General features: G+C 35.6%; 1 protein-coding gene across 1 annotated transcript in view; it reads left to right on the top strand.

Annotated features, from left to right (window-relative positions):
• LOC135081516 (uncharacterized) overlaps positions 1 to 17,132 on the top strand; it is a 61,783-nt gene that overhangs the window by 34,092 nt on the left and 10,559 nt on the right. The window contains exons 5-9 of the mRNA XM_063976245.1: positions 5,381 to 5,471; positions 7,090 to 7,257; positions 8,768 to 8,896; positions 9,363 to 9,491; positions 10,740 to 10,965. Coding sequence (XP_063832315.1) covers positions 5,381 to 5,471; positions 7,090 to 7,257; positions 8,768 to 8,896; positions 9,363 to 9,491; positions 10,740 to 10,965 — 743 coding nt within the window. The remainder of the gene's footprint in view (positions 1 to 5,380; positions 5,472 to 7,089; positions 7,258 to 8,767; positions 8,897 to 9,362; positions 9,492 to 10,739; positions 10,966 to 17,132) is intronic.

Raw genomic sequence — 17,132 nt, 5'->3', positions numbered from 1 at the left:
TAAATTACAAGCTTTGCTTAGTTTGGGACTAGAGGCGCTATGTAAAATAATTTCTTACTTCTGACATCCCTGAACCCGACATCATAATTTTTACCTCTTTATTTTTTTCAAATCGCAAGGTTGATGAAGGTACCGATCTCGACCGTGATCAGTGACCATAAAGTCATCTGTCAACGGGTCGATTAGACACGATAAAAGCACTCAACGATATTGGTTTACTTTTAGTGCGACATCGGGTCGTAAGGACCTGATAAGTTTTTTTTTTCCAAATATTTACTGTGTTTGACGAAACAATTGCAAAACAATATTTATATGTCGTACTACTGAAAAGACCGAATATATCATCCCGCACCAACGCATCCAGCACCTAAGGTCAATTCGACCCGATAACGCAGTGTGAACGTGTTAAACGTATGCTTTTTTAATAAAAAAAAAATCTTTAAACATCATCCTTTAAATAGTTTCCATCCTTTGACTACAACGTAATAAAAATAAGTACCATAACATAATTATTTTGAAGATTATTTGATATAGACAAAAAATAATTTATACAAATCGAATTATTTAAAAAAGTATCACAATATTGAATATTTGATGCTCATTTCTTTTATTTTTGAGGACCAACAAGTAACGATCAGATATAATTTATACATCTCAAATTTTTTTTGCGTAGTTCAAAAGAGGTTAAAATATCGATCGATTTCATTAATTTTATGTCTCAAAGAAAGAGGATCAATCATTAAAATAGATGACCATTTAGATTTTTTTATTTGCCGTTTTTGCTAATTTAAAAAGATCATTTAAATACATGCCTTTTTTTAAGTACCTAAAAGATATTCTTTATTTGTAAAGAAGATAATTTAAATTCATTTGAGCTTTTTCAAAAAGGGGGCAGTTGCAAGTTTTTGAAATATACGAAACCACTGTACAGTACTAGGCGTGTGCACACACTCGTTCATTACTTATTTGGTAACTACGATACTGTATAGAGCATTATCTCACTGCAGCCTCTGAAGGGCATTATAGCGGCATTTACAAAGAAGTGTGCCATCGACTCCATTTCTCTAATACCATAGAACAAGATCAGAGTTAACACCCTTATCAAGTGCAGTTCCATTGCACCATGATAGATGGCATTCACGCTGGTAAGTATAGGCTTGGGTAGGGACCTGCTTTTATAAGGCACAATTCAAGTTACGATAGTGTTGTTAAGTGCACCCTTTAAAGATGCTACATTCTTCACTGGGCGCGCGATACCTAAGGCATAATATCTAATTGTATTACTATTATAAGAATTTTAGATTTGTGGTGGCAAAAATTATTGTTATTTAAAAGTTGCAAGCATTAGGAATTATATTTAAGTTATTGTAATATCGTTGGTGTTATGTGCATATTTATGTTTTGCTATCTACAAAATGTTTCGGGCTGAAAAAAGGATTCCAGTATGTTTATACTGTACCGTTGTCCGGTAATAATTTGCATAGTTTAGGACTGGTTGTAGCTGTGTAAAATGCTAGTTATTTATATTATTCTTTATTTTATAATGTCAGTCTTTAAAATTACTCAAATGGTCTATATTTAAAATATCGAAAGAGATGTAAAATAATATGGCGAGGTGAGGGTAAAAATTATAACTAATCCATGCATAGCCTGTCTGCAGCCGGTTCCTCAACTGTAAGAGGCATCTATGCAATTACATCGCAGGTACATCAGAATGACGCCACTTCAATTAAAAAGCTAGCATAATCATATAGTTCCTTTTGAAGACATCAAACAGGACTTCCTTTAACACACAGGTTGTTTCAGCGTGTATAAATAAAACGCAGGTTTTTCAACTTTTTCTACATACCTCGTAGTAGTCAACGGTCGTGTGGTTTATAGTCTAGATGGGCGATGGAGTATCAGATTTCAATCGCGTATTTATGTGACTATCTTAACCGTATTTTTACGAAGACACTTTATGTTTAAACTTATATTTTTACACGATAAAGTTTATAAACCCTCAAACAGGTACTCTGTTATTTAGTTGATGTTTACTTACAACATTTAAATACAAACATCGTAACCCAAGTAAATAAGGAACAATGGATTCAATGTCAAACAAACAACACGGGACCGTAAACAACTGCTTAGGAGATCAATGCTTTAGAGCTGCCACATCTTATTCGCATACACCCGTTTTGCATCCAGCTAGAGCTGTCGTTGAATAATTTACTCGCGTGATTCACGTTATGCTGCATTCGCTGATGCGGTCCCGCTATCGCAGCCGGTAGCCGTCACTTCCCGGTACAGTGAGCCATTTTATGCTTACTTTCTAAGGCCTAAGCGTTTATCAAAAATCTTAGTTGCCAACTAGAGCTCAGTACTGCATTTAAGATGCAAAGCGTTCTATTTAGTTAACTCCGAACGGTGAACTTGAAAACACGCGAATGTTAGGTAAAGGAACACGTAATGATAAGCCCAAGTTAACTCAAGAGGAAAAATCATGTCTATATTATTTTAAGTAAATAAAAAATATTTTTATGTAAGTATGTAATTGATTGTTTTTAATTTAATGCATGGTTAACCACTTTAAGGGTTGTGTGAAAGTTATTTACTTAGGTAGTTTGTAGGTATTTTCATATTTTAAGACGGGTCATTTTTCAAAATTGTGACATCTATACTTATAATAAATCTGTAGAGAGGTCAATTCTGTACATGAAATATATTTTCAAAATAACTATCAGGGGATGATTAGTGATCGATACTGATGCCAAAAATGCAATCAGTAAAATTTTTGTCTGTCTGTCTGTCTGTCTGTCTGTCTGTCTGTCTGTCTGTATGTTCCTTATAGAAACAAAAACCACTTGACGGATTTTAACGAAACTTGGTACAATTATTCTTCATACTCCTGGGCAGGTTATAGGATACTTAGGAATTCCCACGGGAACGGGAATTAGCGGGAAAATCCTTTTGTACGAAAAATCTAAACCGCTTAAGTTAGACGCTTGAAATTTGGCATGCAAGTACCTTAGTAAACTTAAAGCTTAGTTACAACAGGATATTGCAAAATTCCCATGGGAACGGGAGTTAGTGGGAAAAAACATTTGTATGAAAAAATCTAAACCGCGTAAGATAGACTCTTGAAATTTGGCATGCAGGTACCTTAGTAAACTTAAAGCTTAGTTACAACAGGATATTGCAAAATTCTCACGGGAACGGGAGTTAGCGGGAAAAAACATTTGTATGAAAAAATCTAAACCGCGTAAGATAGACTCTTGAAATTTGGCATGCAGGTACCTTAGTAAACTTAAAGCTTAGTTACAACAGGATATTGCAAAATTCTCACGGGAACGGGAGTTAGCGGGAAAAAACATTTGTATGAAAAAATCTAAACCGCGTAAGATAGACTCTTGAAATTTGGCATGCAGGTACCTTAGTAAACTTAAAGCTTAGTTACAACAGGATATTGCAAAATTCTCACGGGAACGGGAGTTAGCGGGAAAAAACATTTGTATGAAAAAATCTGACCCGCGTAAGATAGATGAAGGGGGGGTAAAACGAGATCCACGCGCACGAAGTCGCGGGCGGCCGCTAGTTTAATATAAAGTAATGAAATTAGCGGTCATAATTCTTGAGGAAGTAGAATCGTGAAAGAAGATTTTATTTTATATTATGAATTATGATGCACTCACCAATTAATTTAAATTAATAGTGCATGAATATTATGTTTAGAAGTACAAGTAGGTCAGCGGTAATAAACAGATAGCGTGCCACTTGCAGCATTCCCCATTATTATTACGTTATATTATATAAATTATTTATGATCCATTTTGTTAGCGATTAACTCACAAAAAATGCAACACCTAGTACGTTTGGTCAGAAGCCCATGTTAGATATAATATACCGTATTGTGCATCATGATTAACAGCCGAGAGACTTTAATGCCTATTACGGCGTCCAGTCGAAATAAATTGCGGATAAATTGCAATTATTACCCGGTTTATTGCCTTTTGTGTTGCCGTGACTGCGATCTGTAATGATCTACATCAGTTTCAGTTAACATTACGGGTGGGAAGAGCTAATTATTAATATAAGTAGTTTTTTTTAAATAAAGCATTTGATTCAATTTTGTTTCGCTATTTACGTTGTAACTGTATGCAATGTTATGTTTGTTTGTTTTCTAATAGAGTGTATTTTAATATCCATCCATTTAAAACAGATTCTAAAAAGCACTTAATATCAAACTCATGTTTCCATAAGAACGGACTAGGTAGAGTTTGTGGGACTACTAGTTAAGAGTGTACTACTAGTTAACCCTCCGTGTACGAGGTGACTAAAAGTTACGTCCCGTACCAGGTGGGGTATGACACACCCCAATATACAAAGTGATAAAATTTTCATTCAACATTTTTTTAGGTGGAATTTAATATTTAATATTGATTATTTACGTATGCTAATTAGGTTTAAGAAATGCTCTGAGCTGAAAATATGTATTATAACATTTTTATCATAAAAAAACAAAAAGACACAATTTCCGTTGTTCTTGTAATTTAGGAATCAGTTTCCTATGTATAATTTTTAATTAGTGCCTTTAATTATGACAACCGTTTTTATTTAACAAAGTACAAGTATTTACTTATAATTTAAAAGTAAATTAAAAACTGGAAAGGTATAAATTTGTTTTGATCATCGGTTTTCAATTTACCACAATTCTGATGAAAGAAAATGAGTATGCTCAATGCATAAAATGAGAGCGTAACAATTTTATTTATTTATAAAATATGTTATTCCATTACAGTAGCCCATAAATTGTATCACGAAGTATAAATTGTAGCCCATAAGTGTATGTTCACATACATCTTTGGATCTCAGTACTAAACTTCCAGATTCGCACTAAAAGTCATCTCATTTGACTAAAAGTTATTGAAAATTTTAGATAAAATTATAATATTTCGTAAAAATCACGAAACATATTATTTGTATTGAATTTTATTCAATTGACAAAGCTAAAAATATATAAATTACACCAAAACTGTCAGATTTTTTTTAAAACTTTTTAACAACGTCCCGTACCAGGTGGGGTGTGTGACACCCACACGCACTTTAAAGGCATGTAACTCAGTTGGTAGTCACCGCTGGACTGATTTTGCAACGGTGATCGAAGCAGCAGTGTCATAATTCCAGCTACTGAGAATTTCAAATTCAGCACTTGATAATTTTTAAAATTGTGGCTATTTTTAAAGGACTGGGGTGTGTCACACCCCACCTCGTACAGCGAGGGTTAATACTGTAAATAAAGCAATAAATGTTATTAGTACTTTCAATAATAAATTATTATGAACCACTTTAAAGTATTATTTTTATTTATTTTATGTAATGAAATATTATCTTGTTGCAGTTTCGTTCTAAACCCACTGACTCCAGTGCAAGAGACCCGCTGCCTGCTGCAGAACGACACGCAGGCCAATAACCCCATGGCCACGCCACAGGTAATAATCATTTTCATTTTAATGCCTTGATTTTTACTTTTCTTTGAAATTGCAAAGGGACCGCGGGATAAGCTACCCTTTTAGTTTAGATATTTTACTCGCAATACGACTTTAAGTCCTGTTTATCAGACATTTAAGAACTATACTGTCAAGTTTTAACGATTAACATTAAAGATTTAATGCCACAATCACTTACATTGAAATGACATGAGTATTAGGTTAATGTCCATTTTCTCTTTATTTGATTGAGGTCAGGCAGTACGTTGCTTTAAATATTTTAAGTCGTGAATAATTCAAAGTTAAATTATTATCAATCATCAAGTAATTTATAAAGTTTTAGTTGCTCCAATAAAGTGAAAGTTGTTACGGTAGTTGGAATTCCACATCGATAAATGATTTTAAATATACAAGTATTAAGTACCTACTCGTAAGTATAGTTAAATATTCACATCACATATCAATTTCATGATAAATTGCCTTTGGTTAAAAATTGAACTTTAATTTAACTTGAAATGCATTGGCTGTAGAACTGGACTGGGTTAAGAAAATTGTGGGTGAACTGATCCCTGCAACTTCCAAGCTGGTTACAAGTTCTAAACAAAGTTTCTGCCTATGGCCTTTTCAACCAAATAAAGCTCTTTAGAAATGCAAATAAGCACGTGTTAGCGATGCAAGGCGTTGCTTCAGTGAAAGCAAAAGTTTAGAAACCACTTAATTTATGCATAATGGAATTCAAGATTACAGTTACTCACTGTACTGTTTATCGTTTTTGTTGTTTCGGTGTTGTGCGGAATTTACATAATGTTCAGAGCCGTGGAAATGGAGATATTGACAATGTTATAATTGAGTTATAAATAAGGATTAAAACAAATTATTCAGAGTACTTATACCACCTATATTTGTAAGTTCTTATATGTATCTAGATAGGATCAAAGAAGGATTATAATACTTTTGAAATATAACTACTCCCGGAACTTTATTACGGCTTAAATCCCAGAACGCCTCGTTGCCGTGTTCCATTTCTCTCTATTTCTAGATGGAAAATCCATACCGGGCTTATTAATAGTCGAATAAATCTCTCTGCGATCGCGACGGCCAGCCTTCCCCCGATACTGCCAATTAGCCCCAAGTTGCTGAGATAGGATTAACAATTCAGATTAAATCGGGCGACCAGTCGCAGGAAATAACTACCGATACACATTGTAACTGTACAGGTGGATCGTGAGATCACCTAATCGCTTTCAGGCCTAACGAACGATTGTACACAAACATTGTTAGGCGGTGCATCGCAAGCGCCCATACATAAAATCTTTGCTAATGATGTTAAAAACAAATCTGCAATAAATGGACTGTATAAGTGGATAGCTTGTATGTGGTAAGTAAGGCGTTAAATTCAGTAATGGAGTAGCCTGAATCAATTAAATCTCCATTGTATTCTGCGGCTATGGTCAGTGGTTGCGATCAAAAAGTAAAAAAAGTAACAATATGTTCATTATACTTTTGCAGTTTTTTGTAGTAGGTCCAACGTTGGAATTAGACTCCATTGTATTTATTTGCTAGTACTTAGCCTAATAAACTATGACCCGTATTTTAACATGACTTGTTTTTGTTGTACCAGCGCGCTGTGAACACATACTACATGGTGAAGCTACAAGTGCGTACTGAGAGCGTCTGCCTGAGGCCGTGGGCCTTCGAGCGCGTGCCCGGAAAGGCCCTTCGAGGCCTTGACAACGTCATCATCTACACTTCCACCAAGGAGGCCTGCCTTGCTGCGTGTCTTAATGAGGTAACTAATAACTTTTAGGTAAATAGCATTATTGTCTAACTAAGAAGGTGAAATAATGACTCTGTAAAACATATGACGCAGCAGATTCAGGTTGTTAAAGCCACTAAAATTTTCATAGCAAGTTTAATATCATATCAGGTCAAAACTGCATGTAATTATTTACCGTATTTTGCCGTACACATGAAGCACAGTGTGCAAGCACCCGATAAGAGCTCTTGAGAGTAACAGGCTGGCACCGTTGTTAGCCAAGAACCATCGCTTTGAGGGAACGTCGCCTCCGCATTGCAATTTACCGTTTATCTATTCAATTTATATTTTATGGTTTCGTCCCAGTTGAGTGGTATTCGAGATATAGGCGAAACGATACGGGCATGTTTATTACATCCGGATAACATGTTACAGAATATTTTGAAACTAAGTAAACCCTTAGAAAACGTACGATAGCCATCAACCTTCGTTGCTCACCTGTATTGACTGTAGCAATATATTGTGCATAGAGACATTACGTTCATAGTCTATATTTAAGTATTTTCAATATTATCATGTTAAACCGTCATGTTCATTATACTAACCACAGTTGTGGAGTATGTGGTTCCAGCAAAATTATAATTCTAGGCTTTTAATAACGTACATGTCACGAATGCGACTAGTGACCATCTTTATGATAAGAAAATTAGCGGTTATATTTTAAATCGCTTAAAAGAAGACGTTAATAGGTCGCTGATAGTAATTAATGGTTTCAGTCAGCAGCCTAATAAGTCAGTTAAAACCTTAACGACCGAAGGCTCCGCGCAGAGTTAAATACGTGTGAATTGATCGAGCGGTACTTTGCTCCACAATTGATGTGTATCTTACATACGTGAACGTTTTATTTACAGAATATCACTTCGGTTTCATTGGTTGTGAGATCGAAACCGGTCATTACGCTTATATTTTTTTCATTTTCAACTTGTTAAGTTATTAAGCACAAACGCCGATTGTTAAGTCGAATTATGTTGTATGAGCAGTTGAGTTATTTTAGTCTCATCGAGTTATAATAACAATTCCAAATCAGGCCAACGTTATTATGATCTAAATCTTGCTAACCTACTTTCGAGGGACAATTGTGGCATCGGATAAGATTTACGTTTACACTTACACGAATATTGGTTATTACTGAAATATTTCAGTGTGATTGAGAAACTGAACAATTTGTGGCAGAAACACTACAACACAATTAAATAAATAATAGATACGACCAGCGCAATTGAGAAACTCTCTACAATTTGTGTCTGAAACACTACAACTGAATTAGATACGAGTAAATAATGGAAATGACGACAGGTGCCTGTACGTCTCGCTTTCCCGATGTAACGGGCGAGCGAGAGATGTTAATGAGTGTCGTGATTTGCAATTTCTTTATGATGCTATACATCCTAAGTAGGTTGTATAGCATAGTTATAAATAAAGTCCTCGGGTGTTTATCTTTCGGTTACTTTCAAATATAAGAGGTTAATTACTTTACAACCAGAAACGGTTCCCGTGCCGGTCTGCGGAGTACGAGTACGGCAGCATGAGGTGCTCGCTCAGCGACTCTGATAGGCGCACCGCCCAACACATCGTGCAACTGGTCGACACGCCCGGCACTGACTACTTTGAAGTAAGTGCTTTTTATATCCTTACTGCCATTATACATTTACATATTTTGTTCCCTCAATTCCTAAAAAATGTACTATGAACACCATATATTTGTATGTAGACCACATGAAACAATAATAAGTTACGTTGCTTTTTGACTTAATCTTTACTAATTCAATATTCGAAATTGTTGCTTAAATAGAATGCGGTACTTACAGCTATAAAATTAATTTAACTAGATGTTTATTACAGTTTAATAAGCGAAAATGAATAAGGAACCACCCGCACGTTGAGGACGGTTAACTGCCACTTTACACAGTATCGTCGTGTAAAGACACAGTATCGCTTCTGAGCAACGCGAACAATTTCAAGTGAAACAATTGTAATTTAGTTGCGGGACGTTTGAGTGGTCGTGTAAATAAACATCTTGGTTGCGTTATTATAGTGGTGGTGTGTTATTTGTCTGATTGTATACGTGTGTGGTCCAGAACTTGTGCCTGAAGGCGGCGCAGGCGTGCAAGGGACACCGTCTGTTCACGGCGCCGCGCGTGGGCGTTGCGGAGGACAAAGTGGCGCAGTACGCCGGTCTACACTACTACACTGACAAGGAATTGCAGGTAATAACTAAACCTCATTTACCACCTTTTTCTTTATACCCGTGAAGTGCTGACGATGACGAACAGCGAGTCAGAAAAACGCGAAGCCACTGCACATTTTCTCTCCCGCGCCCGTGAGAACGCTCCTTCAGTGATGTTTTTATCGACATAAATTTTCTTGTTGCGTTTTTACATCGAACATTTAGCTATGAATACACGTTGCTTAGTCTTGTTTCTTTTTAAAATTAAAAAATAGCTTTTCCTGTGCTTCACTCCCGTTTAACCTTGATATCAATTCTCTACGCGGGACTGTGTAATGTTGTGGGGAAAACTCCTGGAGATCAAGTAGCACCATTAGGTACCTAGACTTTCAATTTGGGTTAATAGCTCTACAATTTTCTCTTAATTGACTAAAAACAGACATTTCTTCAAATATCCATCAGATTGCAGAGCAAATTGTTTTAATTCACCAGAGAAATTGACAGACGAAAAATTACATGATTTCTCTGAAATATACTTTTTTTTGTCTCGATAATGGGATAAAACATATTTTTTATTCGTGTTTTAGTTTGTTCGTTTAAAGATACGACTTGAATTTTACGATTCCACATCAGAGATGCGATAAATTACGTGTAGATAGATGTGTACCTCAGCAATTAACATTGCAATGAAACCTTTTGTGCCATCCCCGTCATGTACGCGGCCCGCGGAGGGCCAAGTGATGACAGCATGTTATTAAACTTTGAAATTGAAAGTTGACTTAAGTAATATTATTTTTATTGTGGGATCACAGTAATTACGCGTTGTGATGGTTCGCTATTTTGATCAACTCATTTGTTCAGCCTTTTAGTTAATACGATTTACTTGCCTCTGGCATTTGTGGTTGTCAATAGAGTGGAAAAACACGCAAGCTTTATTTAACTTAGGGTAAAAGATTGATAAAGCGAGATATTATTTTAAGGTTTTCAAATCGTTGTTTTGTGAGTCATTTATTTAATTGCTCTATCACTGTCGATGATTTTAAGACTTGGTCTTACTATAAATAGAATGAACATTTACTGTGTGTGTGAAAGTGGCAATAAAATATAATGAATAATAAAACAGATTTAGATACATAAACTATCAGTAATGTTCATGAAACATTATGAACGAAAGCTTTATTAGACGGAAATGTCAGTTAAAATTTGCGACTCATTAAAATACGATTCCGCAATCAAAACTTTATTACGAAATGAAAATTAGAATATTAAATGTAAATCATAAACGCAGGTAACATCCGAGGCCGCATGCAAGTTGGCGTGCGAGATCGAGTCGGAGTTCCTGTGCCGGTCGTTCCTGTACTTGGGAGCACCACATTCTACCGCATACAACTGTCGACTGTATCACCTGGATCATCACACCCTGCCTGATGGACCATCGGCTTACTTGAACGCGGAGCGACCCCTGATCGACGACGGCGAACCCATCGGAAAGTACTTCGAGAACTTCTGTGAGAGTGAGTACCTTCAATTGTTTTTTTAGTTAAAAAGTGCAGTCCACAACTCGACTTTCAATTGTTTTTTTTAACAGTCCTTTCTGCAAATCTGCTTAGTTGTAGATTAGACATTTCTACGCTATTCTACGTTTTGAGTTTTAAAAAATGAATCATGTCAGTTGGGTTCCATGTTATTTCAGTTACGTATTCAATCACATTATTCAGAACCATTTAGGTTAAAATGAAATTAAAGCGGAAACTTTAGTAAGAAGTAATTTCATATCTGAGACGTATGAGTGTTATTAGGCTCTGTATCTATGCTCATAATTCACTCATCTTCAACTAAGCGTTATAAAACCCGGTGTTCTACTCCTTTGCGGTACCGATATCAGAATGTGGCTCTTGAAAATATATCCAGTAGTTGTTCCAATCATTTTCTTGCCTTAGGTGGATTAAAGGCTATCTCGGCGATCCGTTCTCAAGAAACTAGTCTAAGTGCGATATAAAATAGATAAAGCAACTAATCGGTATGTTATAGCTCCTGCGATGTTGTTGTTTTGCTCGTACTTTCTTACCTTTTATTATGTTCATATTTTTTGTCTAATAATAATAGTGACTTATATCTCCATAAATTTATCTGGTAGGTACTTAATTTAAAGCGAAACAAAACCCTGTACATGAATTTATTCTTAACAGAAAAATTATCATCAATGCAGAGAAATAAAGTTTGTGAATGCGTGATTTTTATGTGAATCAAAGTTACCTAGCTACAATTTATCTGATTGACGACAACTTTTTATTTCACAATGATATTTCCACAATCCTCAGTAAAAAACGAACAAATCATACTGCTGCTACATTACTTGGTACAAAAATAGCGCCTGCATTTGCATCAATGCACATTGTTAAAGTAGCGTAATGGACGATTCGAATACTACGAGTACTACATAGTCGTGACATTAACTTTTTATACTTTAAGTGCGTTATTACAGACAGGCGTTCATTGATAATGGAAAAATAATGCACGGTTTGAATTAAAATCATGTAATAACTTTATAGTGGCCAATAATTATGTGGACAGCGGCGCCAACGTTGCGCTGTAATGTAAGTACCTAAATAGCTTCTATGTAGCCGAGCTAATAATCTTTTACAATCTTGCAAACAAATAAGGCCGAATAACATTGACACCGAGTTATTAATGCTCCTAGTGATGTGCATGTGAAGGTAAGTTACCTTGGATGGCAAATTGACATAATCTTGAACAATGCAGACTCCGTTTTAATAGATTTTTATCATATCTTTCTTGAACCAGCGCTAGCCTCGCTAGGAGTTATGCGTCCCAGGGTTTATTGCAATAAATAAATGCATAAAAGTAACGCTATATCATTTATGGCTGGTTTACATACTTACAATCTATTTTGACGTAATGGCTAGCTGCCGTGGTACACATTTTGAAATAACTTGATGATATTATAAAGTTAATGCGCGGTTGTATCGCTCATTACAATAAGTGAAAAAATTGTAACGTAATGAAAGTAATATCCATACCTGGACCAATTTTACATCAATACATGGCAATAAGTTGATTACAGACTGCTTTTGTATGACTTTGACTTTTTCTAAGTAGAATTACATTCTTGGTGATAAATAGATATGGCCTACATTGATTTTGGAGTAAGTACCTAGTAAATATGATTTCCTGGTACGATATGATTTACTTGCTTGGATTCTGAGCATAGTTAAGCGGAATTTATTATTTCATGGCTCGCAGTATACAGCTATTTGCTACAAATATATTTTATCTTCAGATACCGAAGCGCGCGGTGTATATTTGAAGTGACGGCCACAATACGGAAGGGCCGCGCATGGTGCATTATCGTGTTAGATTTATTGCTCATATTTTGCTCAGATACGGTATTAGGATTTATTAAGCATTATAAAATAGAGCTTAGATATCAAAAGGTGAATTTCACTTAAACATTTTCCCGATTTATTAATGCAGAAAACGGTGATTTAATATTTCAGTTTCCATTTTCAGTTGCAAAATTACTATGATATCTAACATCAAGCATTCTTATTTGATTATTGTAAACAATAAGAAGTCGTGTTACAGTTAGCCAAACAAATATGTCTAAGTCTAATCTGGTTCTTTAACTATTACATCGGCTAAATTATTTGCAGCTCGAGGTAAATTAATGCCATCGCTGGCTAGCACTAATGACAGACTGATATCGCCGCAATCAGCTCTAGTCGGGGACACCGTGACTACGGGCGCTCTGCGGCGGCGATCGTTCACCCCTCGTCGACCTAACGACGCACTGCATCGCAAATAAATGCTCTCCACCACTCAGCAGCCAGCATTGTATCCATTTGAATATCCTTAATTTGCGTCGCGTAAATGGTAGCCCTCCATTGTGCTGTCCAGTCCCATCATCATAAATAAAAGCACAGCTAAACCATCATTTCCATTGTTATAAAGTCTTATTAATATTGCAAACAGGATGCAAGCAATTAGTATTTTCCACGCGCTAACAAAGGATACGTGAAAGTAATTCGCGTGTGTTTTTCTTAGAACAAACCTTTACCCTCAAATGGCGTCGTTCGTATGACTGCTGGGCATGAAAGTGTGCGTATAACGCAGCATGAATAGAAAATAAGCGTATATTCGTGGCACTCTGCGACTATTACCCTATTTACTGGCGATCTTCCCCTTCAGAGCCCCGATATTCTCGGTCAAGATGTATTCACACGATTCGCGGTATACAATCGCACCATAATTCTATCATGTGACTGCTATCATGTCTTCTATTTATTGCATTGCATGCTACTCGCGTTATGAATTCATGATGCGTGTAATATGCTTTTTTATTTCTTTCTTAGCGAAATGGATACAGCTCGAACAATGTTGCACGTAATAGATTTAGACATAATAAAGAGTTATTATAGATTTATTAAATACTTTTCGAATCGTCGATCTACAGGAGAGAAACATTTGTTTTGTTGTATATTAACATATAAATTTAATTGCAACTCGTGCTTTTGCTGTACAATTATTCGCAATGCATTATTTGGGTTCAGGTTTAGTGCACATGCAATTTAATTGAAAGATGAAAATCGCGGGAATAAACTTTATATTGTCGTGACTCTATGTGGAATCCGTGAGTATTCATAAGGGTGTACGCGATTGCATTACAGAACCAGATTGTTTTCATCCGCGCTAGTATGGGATGCATGTCCCAGTAATAAAATGTATGTTGCCTACACGCGAAGGTATTCGAGACAGGACGGATGGCGACGGGCGGGTTGGTCCTAGTACATATTAAATATTTCTTATGGGACTAGCGGATGCCGGCGACTTTCTTCGCGTGAGGTCTAATCCAGATCTATTGTTGTATCCTTTTAGTATCTACCTATACTTTCACGTTTAAAATATTTACCTAGGTAAATACGTTTCAAATTACGGTATCTAATTAAAATCTATTGAAACTAGCTAGGTCACTAGTTCATCGCTCGTTGTATCTGGGCTTAATTGATAATTACGTAAAGCAATTTACAAAAGCTGTATGTTATATACTGGGCTATAATTAAATCGTTATAACATTATTATCCACTAACGAGCTCTACTAACACTAGCTTATTGATCTAATTCTCAACGAAAGCTGAGTTGACACCTGATTATGAATGCGCGGTGCTAGATTGTGGGGCGTTTTCAACCGACTTCAAAAAAGGAGGAGGTTCTCAATTCGACCCGTATGTTTTTTTTTTTTTTTTTTTCTATGTTTGTTACGCGATAACTCCGCCAATTATGAACCGATTTGAACAAATCTTTTTTCGGCGTATAGGTAATACCTCAAGGGTGGTCCCATTTAAATTTAATAATAAAAAAACAACCCCCAAGGGTGGAAAATTGGGGATGAACTTTTTTATACGCAATATCTCCGCCGATTATAAACCAATTTGAACGATTATTTTTTTGTTGAATAGGTATTATCAAAAGGGTGGTTTCATGCTAATTTGAAGAAAATATTTCACCCCCAAGGGTGGAAAATTGGGGATGAACTTTTTTATATGCAATATCTCCGCCGATTATGAACCAATTTTTTTTGGTCTCAGTGTACTGCCTACCTTCAGTGGTAACATCAAGGTAATAATTAGTTAACTAAAAAGCAAGAAATAAGTAAAATTTTATAAAAAAAAATAAAACCGACTCCAAAAAACCTACACTAAAACGTACAAAAATAATTACTAATTACCTACTTATTTATTAGGACGAATTATTAATATTTATGTAGGTATACCATGATTGATACTTTTGGAGTCGGTGCAGGCAAACTTTACATGTTTCATAATCTTGGCACCGACTCCAGAAGTATCAATCATGGTATACCTACATAAATATTAATAATTCGTCCTAATAAATAAGTAGGTAATTAGTAATTATTTTTGTACGTTTTAGTGTAGGTTTTTTGGAGTCGGTTTTATTTTTTTTTATAAAATTTTATTGCAAAGCGTGCATCAGCGCGACGCACTGAACAGTTATAAGTGCTAAGCCCCTATTTACTTGATAGCACCGCCATACAGCATCATTTGCTAAGCTAATAAACATTAACTAGTCGGCCGTTTGGTGTAGTGGTTCGAAACGGACTACTATTCCGGAGGTAGCGGGTTCGATTCCCGCACAGTACAAACATTTGTGTGCATGAACATATTTGTTTGTATTGGACTGGGTGTTTTCTATGTATGTATAATAAGTATGTATTTACAAAAAAAAAGTATTTAAGTATGTTTATATCCGTTGTCTAGTACCCATAGTACAAGCTTTGCTTAGTTTGGGACTAGAAGCGCAGTGTAAAATGTCCAAGGATATTTATTAACGCGGCTCAGATGCCAACTGATCCAATTGACAACATTTCACTGTGTAAAAATAAAGATAGTTAAGTAGTTACTTAGTCGTAGCTACCTATCTTGACTTCAGCCTTAGCTGTAGGAAAATATCACCAGTTTCAACTAGTCAGCCAGTTTTTAATAGTAGTAATAATGTTCTGCCACAAAAGGTGCTTAGTTTTCGTAATCTAATCGTCGAAATTATGAGAGCTATTATCGTTAACGCTTTGTCAGTTTTATTGGTCTAACACCAAAATAACTTCTATGATAATTGTAGGAATATGCTGAGTTTCTGGCGAATATTATAGTGATCAAATCCAGTGTGCAAATATTATGTACATTTATACTCATAGGATTAGATTTTAACTAGGATTTTAATCATGTGTCGAGCCTCGTATGAATAAAACAGCTCCCGGCGCAGCGGGATGCATCTTGGAAAAATATGAACATAATTTCAAATGCGAATAAAGCTTGAAATTACGAAATAAAGTAGACGGTCTTGGCAAGTTATTATCCGACCCCTATAATAACTGAAGAAATATTACGGTTGCAAACTTATAATAATCACCTTTAATTTTACTGAAGTAACTAAAAATAGGATGTAATCGCGATGTTTGAAGAGATTTATAATGGTTATTAAAATTTACGTTGCCTTTTAATCTTCTATGTATTACCAGTATTACCTAATAATGTAGCATGATAATGATTTCGGATTTTCGATAATCTTTCGTGAAGCCATATTGTAACGTATGTTTTACACAGGTACTTGCAGTTATCTACTATTGATATCTTCTTTTCATCGAACGCTGATTGGATTTCATAATTATTGCTTTTTGCATTAGCGAGACGTTTCTAGCTGGTCCGTTGGCGCCACACAGTTCAGCCGTCCATCACATCGACAGAAGCCCCAATAGCTGCATAAATCAAGTCAGATGCCGCAAGTGTAATAATTAGTTGGCATAGCGAGTTGCACAATCACCTTGTAGGTGGTCCCGTAACGGGCTTTTGCTAGGAAGAACTACGCCGGTCATTTCTGTCAACCGGCGAGGTGCCGAGCTTTATTGTGGTCACAATAAAGCTCGATTTGAAATATCCTTAAATAAACAACTTGTCAGCAGTCGGAGCAAGTGGCTAAGAAAATGTAGAGTTATAGAAAATAGCTTGAGGTTGTTTTGAAAATATAGACTTGATATTAGATAAAATATGTAATGCCCCATACATCTGAAAAGGATACAATAAAACAAAAAATAAATTTATTTTGTTTTTCTTGACTATATTTACAATGAGATATAATTTACCATTGA

The sequence above is a fragment of the Ostrinia nubilalis genome, chromosome 2 (genome assembly GCF_963855985.1).
Source record: "Ostrinia nubilalis chromosome 2, ilOstNubi1.1, whole genome shotgun sequence".
Lineage (NCBI taxonomy): Eukaryota > Metazoa > Arthropoda > Insecta > Lepidoptera > Crambidae > Ostrinia > Ostrinia nubilalis.
Note: the sequence above shows the minus strand (reverse complement) of the source record. Positions and strands in the feature narration are given on the sequence as shown.